The sequence below is a fragment of the Engystomops pustulosus genome, chromosome 4 (assembly GCF_040894005.1).
Source record: "Engystomops pustulosus chromosome 4, aEngPut4.maternal, whole genome shotgun sequence".
NCBI lineage: Eukaryota > Metazoa > Chordata > Amphibia > Anura > Leptodactylidae > Engystomops > Engystomops pustulosus.
This window is the reverse complement of record NC_092414.1, coordinates 213,566,825-213,580,250: the sequence shown is the minus strand read 5'-3', so window position 1 is coordinate 213,580,250 and position 13,426 is coordinate 213,566,825. Positions and strand designations below refer to the sequence as shown.

The window sequence follows — 13,426 nt, the reverse complement described above, 5'->3', positions numbered from 1 at the left end:
GCCCCCCATAACACTGACACCCACAGCCCCCCATAACACTGACACCCACAGCCCCCCATAACACTGACACCCACAGCCCCCATAACACTGACACCCACAGCCCCCATAACACCGACACCCACAGCCCCCCATAACACCGACACCCACAGCCCCCCATAACACTGACACCCACAGCCCCCCCATAACACCGGCACCCACAGCCCCCATAACAGTGACACCCACAGCCCCCCATAACACTGACACCCACAGCCCCCCATAGCCCTGACACTCACAGCCCCCCATAGCCCTGACACTCACAGCCCCCCCATAACACTGACATCCACAGCCCCCCCATAACACTGACACCCACAGCCCCCCAATAACACTGACACCCACAGCCCCCCATAGCCCTGACATTCACAGCCCCCATAACACTGACACCCACAGCCCCATAACACTGACACCCACAGCCCCCATAACACTGACACCCACAGCCCCCATAACACTGACACCCACAGCCCACCATAACACTGACACCCACAGCCCCCATAACACTAACACCCACAGCCCCCCATAACACTGACACCCACAGCCCCCCCATAACACTGACACCCACAGCCCCCCCATAACACTGACACCCACAGCCCCCATAACACTGACACCCACAGCCCCCATAACACTAACACCCACAGCCCCCCATAACACTGACACCCACAGCCCCTCATAACACTGACACCCACAGCCCCCCATAACATCGACACCCACATCCCCCCATAACACTGACACCCACAGCCCCCCATAACACTGACACCCACAGCCCCCCATAACACTGACAGCCACAGCCCCCAATAACAACCCACAGCCCCCATAACACCGATACCCATAACCCCACCATAACACTGACACCCACAGCCCCCCATAGCCCTGACACCCACAGCCCCCCATAGCCCTGACACTCACAGCCCCCCCATAACACCGACACCCATAGCCCCCCCATAACACTGACACCCACAGCCCCCCATAACACTGACACCCACAGCCCCCCATAAGTACACAGCGGTAAGGTGGTAGAAGTTATTGGAATATATTGTGACCTTAAGTAACCCTGAGCCTCACCGAAACAGTCCCCAGAAGGACGTTATAATCATCTGATGCCAAATCACAAGGGTTAAATAGCATTTGTATAACAATGACCGTAGTTTCTCTAAAAACAGCGCCTCTCCTGCACTCAGGTTGTTTGCAGTATTGCAATTTCTCTCCAAATAAAAAAAATGGAGCAAGACTGCAATACCACGCACAGCCAGCGGACAGAGGAGGCGCTGTTTTATAAAAGGATGTGACCGGGTGATGTTTTTGTAAATCTGCATGACCCCTTTTGATCCTATGATCACAGCGGTGCTCAGTGCTGCCCCCTTCTGTATAGTGATGGTACTGCATTATTAAATATAAGACCACAGGGGGCAGAGCTGCCGTCATTGATCAAATCATAGGGTGGTCATTTATTAACATCAATTTAGCCTAGAAAAAGGTGCAAATCTCCGTTCCGTTCACCCACTCTTGTTACCTACCGAAAAAGGGGCGTGGCTTGGCTTAGAAAGGCGGGGTCATCGGGTTCTCTTCTGGGGTGAAAGCTACAATTGGTGAGAAAACAGTCCAAGATTTAAAGGGTAACTCCACCCTAAATCCAGGAGGACACTTTTAGATTATTATGTCCAAAACATGGGCGCCAACGCGAAGGCCGCCATATTGGATCAGGGGCAGTTTTTTTGTTTCAGTTGGGAAGGAGGTCATGTGACATATCAAACAGGACCAGAATCATCTCAGCAATCCATTGCCACGATCGGATCTGTAATATCTCATGTGGTTCAGAAGTTATCACCCCCCAATTCTCATGCGACATAAGAAAAATTGGATCCACCTCCTTCAGCTCTGCATCACAGAGCTTTTCACCCGCAAGAGATTTTTCACAATTTTTTCACAAAAAAAACAACCCAGAAAAGACACAAGTATCCAAATCTCAGTTTATTCACAAATTCCTATCAATATAAATCATAAATATAAATATGACTGATACATTTATATATATACATTTACACATCAGAAGAACCTTCCAAAATCCATAGTGCAAAAAAGAGTCCCTCAGGGTTAAAGGTTCCCTTCATTTGGACTCTTGCTTGGCCAAGGGGGCAGCTCCTAGGGGTTATCAAAGGAACCAGCCTTTGAGGTAAGAATAAGGGAGGCGGTGGTGTCCTGGCGGGAGGCGAGTAGTGGTGGTCATCAAAAAGATGTAATCTGTAAAGCAAAATATGAAATATTATTGGAACTATATAGTATATCCACTCTGTGTCCTGACTGCTACTGTAGCACCTCTTCTCTCCTCTCTCCTAGCAGGAAATCCCAGCAGAATTTATTGAGATAATATTAATTTATTAATATAACTGAGCCTCTCTGTGTCCTGAATGTGATTGTGGCACCTCTTTTTCCCCCTCTCCTAGCGGGAAATCCCAGCAACATTTTTTTTGTTAATACTCATTATTACTGCCCTGACTGTGACTGTCGCATCAGCAAAATCAATTTGACAATATAGAGAATACCTATAAATCCAAAATTATAACTAAAAAGATCAGTTTCCTCTTTGTTTCTCTCTCCTAGCAGGAAATCCCAGCAAAATGTATTGAGTTACAATATTTCCATTAATATAACTGAGCCTCTCCATGTCCTGACTGATTGTCATTACTCTTTTTCTTCTCTCCTAGCAGGAAATCCCAGCAAAATTTATTGAGTTAACATTAATCCATTAATATAACTGAGCCTCTCTGTGTCCTGACTGACTGTCGCACCTCTTTTTCCCCTCTCCTAGCAGGAAATCCCAGCAAAATTTATTGGGTTAATATTAATCCATTAATATAACTGAGCCTCTCTGTGTCCTAAATGTGATTGTAGCACCTCCTTTTCCCCTCTCCTAGCAGGAAATCCCAGCAAAATATATCTTAGGATATAGTGAGTTAATATTCATCAAGTATTGCAACTGAGCCACTCTGTGCCCTAACTCTGAATTAAGCACCTCTTTTCCCCCTCTCCTAGCAGGAAATCTCAGCATCCTATCCTTATCCTACAATAAAGAGTTACCTATATTCAATGGAAGCAGCTACACTGGACAGAATGTAGGTTTGATGTTATGTATAATAGTAGATGGAAAATTCTGACAAATGCTATATAAATTCTGGGAAGCCCCTCCTACTTGTCACTTCATTAGTTACATATAGGAAGTATACACTCACCCTGTACTACTTTTTCCCGCAGGTTCCACAGATGGTACCAATGAGGCCGTTCACCACCTGGATAGTGCAGAGGATCAGAGAGATGCCGGAGGAGGCCAGGATCATAGAAAACAGGGTGATGTTAAACACCACCACGTCCTTGGGGCTCACACACTGAACCCACAACTCCTTCTCAAATAGGTAATTCTTATCACTGCAAAGGAGACAGAAAGGGTTAACTGGGCCCAAATGGAGCAGAGTGGTGACATGTGTGTGCTGCCAGACCTCGTCTTCTACACTAGTCACATCCGGAGCTGCATTTTGGTTCTCTGTGAGCCATATTACTACATCTGGGTTATGACTATTACTAATAGTTATCTTAATGACCCCCCCAGATGCCCAGGTACCCCAATGATCTATACTTCCTGGTCCATCCAAATATATGGGACATAACCTCTTAGCCAATCAGTGGCCAGACAGGTGACCCGCCCCCAACCAGTGATTGGCTGAGTTGTACTTCCTGGGTGTGTTGGGAGTGACCAGGAAGTAGAGACCATCAAGGGATTGGGCAGTTTCCAAATCGGAACCAAAGATTGAAAGATCAGTGATGCGAGTATTACTAACCAATTCTGAGACAGTTCTATAATAATGGTTAAAGGGTAACTCCATCCAAAAGAATCCCCCTATACAGACATGGTGCATCCCTTAAAATGGTCCATTCCAAGTCTTTGGTTTTATGGGACCTGTAAGTCACATTTTACAGTGACTTCCCTTACAAGGGGTGACAACCAGATTCCTTTTAATAGTAATGAAAGAACAGTAGTCATAGCTCCGCCCCCTCTCAGAAATATTCACATATTTGTGAATATATGATGAAGTCTGATGAAACTTACTCAAACTCTGTGAGGTTGGTGTAAAAGGGGCGGCCCCATGCGCCGGATAGGGTCAGGCAGGTAGGTCCCCGTATCATCGCGAAAATGGCCACTATAAAACCGTAGCCCGATCCAACCAGACCGATAGCCGCAAACAGGATGGACAGGAACATCTGCGGGAGGGAAGGGGTTAAATACTGAGTTCATGATGACATGACCTTACAGTATCACACACGAGAGGCTTAGATACACAAGACAGTATCCTACAAGATAGTATTAGATACACAAGAAAGTATCACACATGATAGGATTAGATACACAACATAGTATCAGCATGATAGGATTAGATACAACAGACAGTATCACACATGATAGGATTAGATACACAAGAGAGTATCCTACAAGATAGGCTTAGATACAACAACAGACAGTATCACACATGAGAGGCTTACATACACAAGACAGTATCACACATGATAGGATTAGATACACAAGACAGTATCACACATGATAGGATTAGATACACAAGACAGTATCACACATGATAGGATTAGATACACAAGACAGCATCACACATGATAGGATTAGATACACAAGACAGTATCACACATGATTGGATTAGATACAACAGAGTATCACACATGATACGATTAGATACACAAGACAGTATTCTATAACATAGGATTAGATACAACAGACAGTATCACAGTATCACACATGAGAGGCTTAGATACACAGGACAGTATCACACACAAGAGGCTTAGATACACAGGACAGTATCAAACATGATAGGATAAGATAAAGAAGAGAGTACACTTTGAAGCAATGGACAAACAGCATCACAACATCTAGTTGGCTTAGATACAGAATGCAGTATCACACATGATAGGCTTAGATACGGAACACAGTATTCTACAAGATGGTATTAGATACAGTACAAAGTATTGCACATGGAAAGATTAGCAACGACAAAGACTACACAATAGGATTAGATACAGCATCTTACAATGATTGACTAGATACGGTATCACACATGCTACGCTTAGATACTGAAGAAAGTATCCTACAAATTAGGATTGGATACAACAGACAGTATCGTACGTAATAAGATTAGATACAGAAGATCACAAGTGACAGGCTTAGATATAGCAGGCAACGTACCACAAGATAGGATTAGATACAAAAGACAGTATCACACATGATACGACAGATTGTATAACTCATAATAGTAGAAAATAAAAGGTAGTATCACCTATAGTATACTTAGATACAGTATGCTGTATGATTGGATTAGATACAAGATTAGACACGGTATACTTAGATACAAGAGAGTACCACAGTATGCTCGGCTTAGATACACTGGCTTAGTACAGTAATTGCTAGAACGAAGGAGTTGAAGCTACTAGTCCCCTAGAACAGTCCTTAGAGGAGCTGAGGGTCTATATTTCGGGTCCGGGTACTTACCCCACATCGGTTGTTACAGCAGCCCTTTCGCCCGGTGGCTTGGATGTGAATGGCCGGGACAAGAACCTGGGACAAGAAAATAGATCAAGGTTATCAGGACTCTGGGCCCAGGAGAAGACACAATGAAGAGATGAAGCTTCAGGGTTCTAGGTGCTGCCTGGGTGCGGAGATCTTCTGACGGACCTATACTCAATACACAAGCAGCACCCAATGCTCCGACCCTTCCCAAGCAGTGGCAGCACCCAATGCTCCGACCCTTCCCAAGCAGTGGCAGCACCCAATGCTCCGACCCTTCCCAAGCAGTGGCAGCACCCAATGCTCCGACCCTTCCCAAGCAGTGGCAGCACCCAATGCTCCGACCCTTCCCAAGCAGTGGCAGCACCCAATGCTCCGACCCTTCCCAAGCAGTGGCAGCACCCAATGCTCCGACCCTTCCCAAGCAGTGGCAGCACCCAATGCTCCGACCCTTCCCAAGCAGAACCCAATGGACTTGTACACTACCGATAACCTTACCAATATTCCGCCTCCTATGACTCCCCCCAAATACAGAACTTCTGGAGTCAACTGCTCCGCCGCGTTCTCCACCGCTTCAAGTTCCCATCCTGGGAAAAGCAGGAACAAATTGGCGATGATGGAGATGATGGAAAAGGGGAACAGAGAGAACCCGATACATTTGGCACATTTCCCGGTACACATGGTGACGAGATGGAGGAGCTGAAGGCTGCGAGCAGATGGAGGAGGCTGAGATTGTGGTGAGGACGCAGATCCTGGTCCTTTATATCTCCATACTAAAACATATAGATCCAGAGATAACAAAATCTGAGTCATCGTGGAATTTGTACTACCACTGATATAGAGTGACAGACACCGGGGGGTAGAGGAGGGGGGTCATCTCTCAACCATTGACGTCATGAGTAAAATACCAATAAAAAAAATTATGACAGACCTGACACTTTCTGGTCCTGTTGGTCTAAATTTAGATTAGTAGAACATTTTAAGCTTGATAGAACATTATAATGAATCTGAACACCAAGGAGCTAAAAAAAATCTGGGGCCAAGGAACAGGTATGAAAAACTACCTCATCCTCATCGGTATAGTTCTTCAAGAGGCAAAATGTATAAACATGGTAGAAAAACCTAGGCCATGGCTTCTCTACATATGGTCCCGGAAGCATAACATAGACCACCTCCAATGCTGGTCCTCGTAGACCACCTCCAATGCTGGTCCTCGTAGACCACCTCCAATGCTGGTCCTCATAGACCACCTCCAATGCTGGTCCTCATAGACCACCTCCAATGCTGGTCCTTGTAGACCACCTCCAATGCTGGACTCTGTTTTGGTTGGTAAAATATTCTATTATAAAATAATAATAATAATAGTGTCCACTGAAAACAGGTCCAGTATCAGTATGCCTAACTCTGGTCGCTGGACCATAACATCAAATTACTAGATGATAAAGACCGGAACTAGTAAGGAATGTACATCATATCAAGGGATCACCAAAGATTGACCATCAAACCAATGTAACAGCTAGAATGTGTTCTAGAAAAACCGAAAGGACCATCAAATCAATGTGACACCGAGAATGTGTTCTAGAAAACTGAAAGGACCATCAAGCCAATGTAACAGCTAGAATGTGTTCTAGAAAAACTGAAAGGACCGCCGAACCAATGTAACAGCTAGAATGTGTTCTAGAAAAACTGAAAGGACCGCCGAACCAATGTAACAGCTAGAATGTGTTCTAGAAAACCCGAAAGGACCATCAAACCAATGTAACACCTAGAATGTGTTCTAGAAAAAACCGAAAGGACCATCAAACCAATGTAACAGCAAGAATGTGTTCTAGAAAAACCGAAAGGACCATCAAATCAATGTGACACCTAGAATGTGTTCTAGAAAACTGAAAGGACCATCAAGCCAATGTAACAACTAGAACGTGTTCTAGAAAAACTGAAAGGACGGTCAAACCAATGTAACAGCTGGAATCTGTTCTAGATAAACTTAAAGGACCATCAAGCCAATGTAAGGCTACATTCACACACATGTATGGGGGACGTATATACGGCCGACGTATATACGGCCGATATACGTCCCCCATACACTTCTATGGGCTCACGGCATCGTACGGGAGCGGTACGGTGCCGCACACGTGAGGCACCGTAGCCCGGGAAAAGATAGGACATGTCCTATCTTTTCCCGTGATACGGCGCCGTGCGCTGTATCTTTCTATGGAGAGAGGCGGGGGTGAGCAGCGCTCATCCCCTGCTCCTCTCCGCAGCGCCGATGTATGCCCGCCGTACTATGGTACGGCGGGCATACATCGTGTGAATGTAGCTTTTCTCGAGACAACAAGGGTGGGCTTTAGAATAAACTATTACAAAAATGAAGACTCTAAAAAGGAATAAACATGAACCCACCAGATCAACAAAGAAGGGCTATAGACCAACACCAACCATTAGATCACAACATGTGGATCTAGAATATGAATATGAAATCATCAGTAAAATAGACAAGGATGTATATTACATCAAAGATCACCAAGAATAGGAACCAAAACAACAGGAATGAACAAGTAGAAACTGTAGAATAAGATCTATGGATGTAATCTGGAGCATGAAAGCTAGAATCCGGAACATCAGGAACGTATGATGAAGGTAACACCAAGGATGGCCTTTAGAACAACAGGGATAACCATGAAATCTTGTAAGAACATGAAATCACTGAAATACCAAGGATGGACTCTAGAACATAACTGAACTACTGGGTGACCAAGGGATGAAGCACGGATACTGGACAACCAGGAATGTTTCTAAATTACTTGACACACAGGAAAGCATTAAACTACTACTAGGCCTAAACTACTAGGCCCGGACAACTATTATGACTTTACACTTTAAGGGTGTTCTCAGTAGATACAGTTATCCCTTCTATATAGGGCAGAGAATAGGTTTCTATTCCAGGAACATAATGAGATACCGGAGAGAAGGTAAAACCTGAAGATAACTTCATAGTGGGAGGTCAAGAGGTTTCTGGGACTAGAACACTTATGGTCGAGGCTTAGGATGCTAAACCTGTGGGTGTTCATACTAATCTGCATAATGATTTGTCCAGTTCTTCATCTGTTCCCATTGACTTAAAAGGTCGACCCTCACCGGAGAATCAATGATGGTCCATGCTAAACATAAGTCATGGAGGTCAAAGTTCTGGAAAAGGCTGTAAAATACATTCTTCCAGCTTCCCTAAGGACTCTCTCCCGTAGGTTGTCTGCTATCTCTTATTACTTAGATATTAATAGAGGAGGGTAAAGGACACATGGACTGGGTAACTCCATAAAATCTACAGACCTTGCACATGGGAGCAATGGTGCTCTCAGATAATGAGCAGAAGATGCTGAAGGTGACAGATAACGTGTAGTTACACATTTTCTAGACTTTTTGAATGGATATTATTTCCGTCCTTCCTTATAAGAGTAATCTCTTCATAAGGCAGGAGGATATCTTGTTCTGATCTTTGGTTGGTAGGTCCTCATCATATCTGAGGATATGGGCAGCATAGCTACAATATAATTTTGGCCATTGTTCACGTGTGTAACCAGAAAACATGTGATAGGCCGGTAACATCAGGTCCACAGGTATTCATATCCTGAATTCAACGAGGTCTCAGTGGTGGGATGGTAGCACCGATCCCATGAAAATAGTCACACATTTTGCCATCAGATGACTCTCTAAAAAGTACCCATTGATCCAGTTGTGTATGAGGTGACACAACGGCACTGTACCAGAAGGATGAACTCTCATAGTCCTCAAAGAAAGACTTTGTATGACGTAAATTGGTTTGGGTTGGCCACATCTCTGTCTAATCCATTCCCTCTTTTGGGGTTTATCATCCCAATGAAGATGGGAGATGGCCCCTTTATTAGACTGTGGCTGGTCAATGTAAGCTACAAAACAAAAAAAAGGTTCTTCAGATGTGGGAGCACTTAGTGTTTATCTGGGACTGCAGGAGGTTCCCGCTTTTTCCGGGGCCCTCTGAAAGTTCTGGACAATTGATAAGTATGGTAAAGGCCAAAGTATGGTAATTTAGTCCCTACTCTATTGTGGTCATGGGGTACTGGATCCTCCACTGGTCATCCGGTGACCTGGTGTCCATTTGTAGTTTCTCCACATTTGTTGATCCTGCATTATTAGTGATCCAGTGTTTTTGTTTCTATATATAGATATCCAGAGTTCTTCCTCCAGAGTGATTTAGGGATATTACTTTCATTTGTATTGGTTATAAAGGGTATTCCCAAGAAAACAGGAAGCCCAAATTATAGGGCGTCTCCAGGACATTGAAGTTAATAACTCACCAGAAGTAGAAGCCATCCGTGCCTTATCGGTAGTGGTCGAACTTCAAGTGAATTGCATGTTCTGTAGAACCATTAAAAACCACTTACATAGACAAGAAGACGTACCTGTGGAAAACAATATAGCATGGTCCTCCGATTAAGGGTACACCACCAATATAATAGTTTAAGAGAGCCCCTGAGCATCACCATGATCTCCTTTTTTCAGTGATCAATTGGAAATCTTCAATTTGAGGTATGGTCAATATGCTTTGTGTTGCCAGGTGGTGGCCCATGGGTTTCACAATATAGGTGTCAGGGCTCGGGGTCAGCGAACCCCCTGGACCACCGTGGATGAAGACACAAGTTGACACCTGGGACCAGAATCTAAGTGGCACCCATTCTTCACCAGAGCCCGCGGTAAAGCAGGATGGTCTTGTTGCAGCGTGGTGCCACCAGGTCTTTTCAGACTCGGCATCACAATGGGAGATCAGAGCAGGAACAAGGAACACAGGAGGAAGCTTTCTCATAGGCTAGGAGCACTAAGATCCGACGGGGTTGCTGGGAGCGGCCGGCTTTTGTTGGCGCACTGGCCCTTTAAATCAGCGAGTGTCGGCGCACGCACCGGCTGAGCAGGGACGAGGTGAGTTCAGCGGTAACTGAGCGCCACCATGGAGAAGGGCTCGGGTGTGCCTGTATTTGTGTGATCCTCCCAACTACGCCAAGTAAGGGAAGTCCTACAAGAACATACAGATGTTGAAGTTGAAAGGGGTTGCTGCATTGACAACTATTATCTCTACATGAACAGCGTCATATTTCTCCAGGTCTAGCTATGGGACTCCAGGTGACCATAAATCCACTTTCCATAAAGATTCACTGCACATGCATGACCGGTTCTTCATGTACTTCTACAGGACTTCTGGGACGGTGAGCTCACACAATACTATAGAAGTGATTGTAGTGAAGACGACCTGATGTTTATTTCCTATCTTATGGACAGGAGATAAGTGTCTATGATAGGACAAGCCAGTGTCGGACTGGGGTACCTGGGGCCCACCAGTGAAATTGATTTTGGGGGCCCACCTACTACTACATAGATATATTCTGGGATAAGGGAAGCACTAGTGTTGGGGCAGTGCCCGGCTCTTGGTTTGTGTACAGGGGCTGCAGGGGTGATGTTATCTCAGGGCATTAATGTTAGGAATAGTATAAGAGTTACCCCTGGTGTCCAGGGCTTCCTGCTGGTGGCTGGGCTGTGGTTAGGGATAGTATAAGAGTTACCCCTGGTATCCTCGGCTTCCTGCTGGTGGCTGGGCTGTGGTTAGGGATGTAAGTGTTCGCACTGCACCAACCTGATGACAATAACACTACTTTGGCGTCCCGCACCACATAAACCAGTCACACCTGGCTCTCTGACTCTATAGATATAACAGTACATAAGCTGAGGACTCTCTCACACTAGAACAGTGGTGGCGAACCTATGGCACGGGTGCCGGAGGTGGCACTCGGAGCCCTTTCTGTGGGCACCCAGGCCATCATCAGAGATTACTCCAGGTATCTTCCTACAGTCCCAGACAGTCCAGGACTTGCTGTGCACAGAGCTATTTTAAAGTGACAGCTCTACCTGGGACTACTGGAGGAGTGGGAAGGTATTGTGACTGAGCAGGGAGTATAAATCACAAATAAAATTTCTGTGTTGGCACTTTGCCAAGTGGGTCTTGGTTGTAGTTTGGGCACTCGGTCTCTAAAAGGTTCGCCATCACTGCACTAGAAGAAGGTTAGTCAGTGACTACAATACTGATCTGACACAGGCAGAAGTAGCATCAGAATCATTGTAAAATCTGGTTGCAGAATTTTCTGGCAGATGTGTTCAGCTCTGGGAAGCAGATCCCCCTCACTGCACCCCTAAAATTACAACAGTTACTTACAGTATAATGTCACCTGGATAAAACAATGTCCCAAACTGTACTTCTAAAGAATCTACACCCCTCTGTGCCCCCAGCATATCAAAATTTACATTGTTACCCCCAAATGTATTACTAAACTATGTGAATAAATAATACTGTGCCATTATAGCCAGCCAGCCTGTTAGGATCAGTGGATCCTCTGGACCACCGCGGGAGATGTAACTAGCCAACACCCGGAACCGGAGCCTAGCGGCACCTGGTTTTCACCAGAGCCCGCCGCAAAGCGGGTTGGACTTGCTGCGGCAGGATACCATTAGGTCGTTCCCAGGTGTGACTAGCCCACAGTGGCAGCCGAGGTCGAGGTACCTTAGCGGATGACGAACTCGTAGTCGGGTCCAGGCACAGGGTCAGGGCAGGCGGCAGAGATGCAACGTCAGGTTCAAGTCCGGGGTCAGCAACAGGAGGTCCAGGCAGGTGGGAACGGGAACACAGGCACACAGCAACAGGGAGGAACACAGGTAACACGGCAACACAGGACTCAGGAACGGGAACACACAGGAATACACTGGAACGCAGGAATACAGGAATACGCAGGAATACAGGAATACGCAGGAACACAGCAATACTCGCTAGGAAGCTTTCTCTAAGGCTAAGAGGCACAAAGATCCGGCAGGGAATGATGGGAAACAAAGGGTTATATACAAAACAGGAAATGACCAATACTAATCACGTGTGCGCTGGCCCTTTAATTCTTGAGACAGTGCCGCGCGCGCGCCCTAGGGAGCGGGGCCGCGCGCGAGACCTAGTCCGGACGGGAGCGGAAGCCAGGAGAGGTGAGTGCACCGGAGCGGGACCAGGGCAGCGGAGGGAGGCACGGGTGCACCCGCGATCCGCGATATGGATCGCGGGGGTGCCCGCAACGGAGGCACGGGTGCACCCGCGATCCGTGGTATGGATCGCGGGGGTGCCCGTGACACAGCCACATGTAGTATAAAGCCAAACAGCCCCCATTAGTATATAGCCAGCCAGCCCCATGTGGTATATAGCCTGCCAGCCCCCTGTAGTATATAGCCTGCCAGCCCCACCCATTTTCCTCTCCCTCCCCCTCTCCCTACACACTCTTTTGCCAATAGTCAAAAAAAAATTTACTCACCTCATCGCTTTCGCCATGGGACAGGGAGAGCTGCCCGGCCGCGGGGTGATGTCATCACGAGGCTGCGAATCTTACAGTGTGATGTGCGCCGGAAAGCACCCGTCCGTGTCGCACTGACAGATGTGGCTACAGTGATAGTACACGAGCGCCCATTGCGACAGCATCGAGTACTATTGTAGTCCCTGGCGGGGGCTTCCCATGGATACGAATGGAGGCCCCCGCCATAGTGCCAGGTGTCAGGGCCCACCGGGGGATTCACCGGCACCCCAGCGGGCCAGACCGACCCTGGGACAAGCCCTTTTAGTACAAGGGGCACGACCACACAGAGCAATCTTTAAACCAGGGTCTGGGATCAAACAAGAAGACTTCAGGTTCTCTCTTCCAATTTAATAATGGGTTTGAAGGGGGTAACCTCTACCCTATAGCATCGTAAAAGACTAAGGTATATCGAAGAAAACTCAAAATA

At 46.4% G+C, this 13,426-nt stretch overlaps 1 protein-coding gene across 1 annotated transcript; it reads right to left on the bottom strand.

Moving 5' to 3' along the window:
- Nucleotides 1–1,986: 1,986 nt before the first annotated feature.
- LOC140128281 (transmembrane 4 L6 family member 4-like) lies at nt 1,987–6,442 on the bottom strand. Its single transcript, XM_072149859.1, has 5 exons — nt 6,089–6,442; nt 5,576–5,641; nt 4,133–4,284; nt 3,261–3,453; nt 1,987–2,271 (listed from the first exon to the last, which is right to left on the bottom strand). The coding sequence occupies exons 1-4, from the start codon at nt 6,401–6,403 to the stop codon at nt 3,267–3,269; spliced, it is 720 nt and encodes a 239-aa protein (XP_072005960.1). The 5' UTR covers nt 6,404–6,442; the 3' UTR covers nt 1,987–2,271; nt 3,261–3,266.
- Between the last annotated feature and the right edge of the window lie 6,984 nt (nt 6,443–13,426).